The sequence below is a fragment of the Mastomys coucha genome, unplaced genomic scaffold (assembly GCF_008632895.1).
Source record: "Mastomys coucha isolate ucsf_1 unplaced genomic scaffold, UCSF_Mcou_1 pScaffold1, whole genome shotgun sequence".
Classification (NCBI taxonomy): Eukaryota; Metazoa; Chordata; class Mammalia; order Rodentia; family Muridae; genus Mastomys; species Mastomys coucha.
The window spans coordinates 18225330-18227710 of NW_022196891.1; the positions used below are offsets into that span (position 1 = coordinate 18225330).

Sequence of the window (2381 nt, forward strand, 5' to 3'; positions counted from 1 at the left end):
TGGCTGAGAAGCACCTAAAGAAATGTTTGACATCCTTAGTCATCAGGGAAATGCAAATCAAAACAACCGTGTTAATCTTCTTCACGTAGCCTTTAGACAAAGCGAAGAGGTTTCTCTCTTCTCCACTTAAAATAATCTTGTCCCCTGCCATCAGATTGGTGGCTGGCATGGGGCCATTTTTCCGCTGAAAATTATGTAAGTACTGTCCATCACTAACTCTCTCTACAGGCTCCATCCTGACCAGGTTTCCAATGCAGTTGTCACTCTCCTCCAGCTCAGAGGCGGGCGTTAACCAGATACTCTGGTGTGTCTTCCTATTGTCTTTCGATTGTGACTCCAATGTTAACATGAGACACCATAGGCTGAAATATTTCAAGTGTGCCAGCTGCAGGTGCCGGGTTTCTTCCTGGATTTTGGACAGCATGCCTTCTGGGATGGAAGCATCATCTATCCGTTCTTCAACTGCTCTGCTATAAAGAGCACAGTTGCCCATCTGAGAACAATATTTACAAGTTTTCTCTTCCTCAGTTATTTGTGGCAAGGCCGAAAGCCGAGCTGCCTCCCCCGAAGCTGCTCTGGTCACTCGGTGTAGCAGAGAGAAGGTCAGCTGGTTCCTGAGCTTCACAAGTTCTCTTTTGTCCAGATGGTTGGCAGGCACAGGGTACATCTGCCTGGTCTTGAGGAGCCAGCCTCGGAGTCCTCTCCTCTCCTGGCTTAGCAGCGTGCACAGGATCACCTGGCTTCGGTGTTCGATAGAAGTCGATTCTTTGCCAGTTTTCAGTTCCAGTGGCATTATCTTATATTTCGTTTTACACTCTCGATGTATCCTGACCCCAACTGTGACATCTATTTTGTCCTTCAGTCCAAACCTAGGGGACCAGATGCTCTCCTCGATATCCAGCGACTTGATTACTTCACTGTTACAAGATGAACTTCTGTTACTGCCATAGCTTGGCAGAGAGAGCTGCATTTGAGGGAATTCAGCCGAAGGGCCCTTACACATGAAGTTCTCAGCCCACTTAGAGAATGAGGGGTGATACTCCTCAACTTCACATCTTATTTCATCTTGACTCAGATTCAAGCAATACATTTCCTTCAAGTGCCTTACTTCTTGGAGAGTTTGAAGAGCAAGCTCTTGTAGCTTTTCTGGGGCAAAGGTCTCACTTATTGCCCTCTGTAAGACCTTTTGGAGAATCATACCAATCAGCATTTGGCGAGTGGTTGGATCAGAGACCCTGAAGGTCTCCCTCAGGACAGCTCTTCTCAGACACCGAATGCTGCTCACGACGCTGGTGCCGGAGATGAGCATGTATGGGTACAGGATAAAATAGCCAACGTCATCATCTATTATCCACGGCTCAGATGTGCAGCCTCCCTCTAAGTGAACGATGTCCCCTGGCTCCACCGGTAGCTCCAGCCATCTCTCAGGATGCACAGAACTTCGTGCTCTCGGTCGCGGGACATTGGTGATGAGCAAGCGCTTCTCCTCTGCTCCTCTTTCATTCTGCACGGTCTCCATAGCTAGCACCAGGTACCTGTTATCCACTCCTCGGCTCAGAACTGTCTCGGGAAAGAGAGCATCTGCCTTCTTCTGAAGTAGCTCCACCCACAGCACGGCCTCGGCTCTGCCATTCTCCTCATCCAGCAGCAGCAGCAGCAGGTCCAGCTTGTCCAGCAGCTCTGGTTAACGTTAGTGCTACCTTCCCTGGCTAAATCAGACTGGGGCCTGTCCTTCCAGTGATTCTGGTTATGTCAGAACTCCTCAGAGTCAAGCTGTCTCTCTGATCCTGTGATTCTGGGATCCTGTGATCCTGGGCTAACTGTAGTGCCTGGGAATACAGCTTCCTCTGGGAATTATGGGACTTGCTGCAATTTTTCACCCAAGGTTTGCTCAGGGCACCAGCTTACACAGACCAGTAGGAACAAGGGCCACTAATCTGGTGTGCCGCTGCCTCACGGACCAGCGGAAATAAGGAGGCGACCACAAACTCTTCTCCAAGCAGTTTATTCAGGAACCTTGTACTACAGAATCATTCATTCATTACCCCGCTGCCCGTTTTTTTTGACCTGGCTCTACCATAGCCTGTAGTAAGTGGCTGTCCATTAATATCTTTCACTGATCTGCATTCGTTGGCCCAAGGACTTCCCTTTTTACATCTTGGACACAATCCAGGTTGTTTTGGACGGTCCTGCATAGCTCCTGTTTCTGCTGTTCTTCCTGTATTGGGACATTGCCTTTTAAGGTGTCCCAGTTGCCCACACCGAAAGCATGTATCCGGGTTCCACTTGTTACCTTGCATTATCTGCATAACCGCAGCGGCAAGGCCTGCATTAGTTAATGGACCGCCCAGTTCCCTACATACTTTCATCCAAGCCTCAAG

At 49.1% G+C, this 2381-nt stretch overlaps 1 protein-coding gene across 1 annotated transcript in view; it reads right to left on the reverse strand.

Annotated features, from left to right (window-relative positions):
• Window positions 1-2381, reverse strand: part of LOC116069597 (DNA replication ATP-dependent helicase/nuclease DNA2-like) — a gene marked incomplete at its 3' end in the record, with an annotated part of 10223 nt that overhangs the window by 4428 nt on the left and 3414 nt on the right. The window contains 3 exon segments of the mRNA XM_031340369.1: window positions 86-1410; window positions 1413-1464; window positions 1466-1680. Of these exon segments, the coding sequence (XP_031196229.1) occupies window positions 86-1410; window positions 1413-1464; window positions 1466-1680 (1592 nt within the window).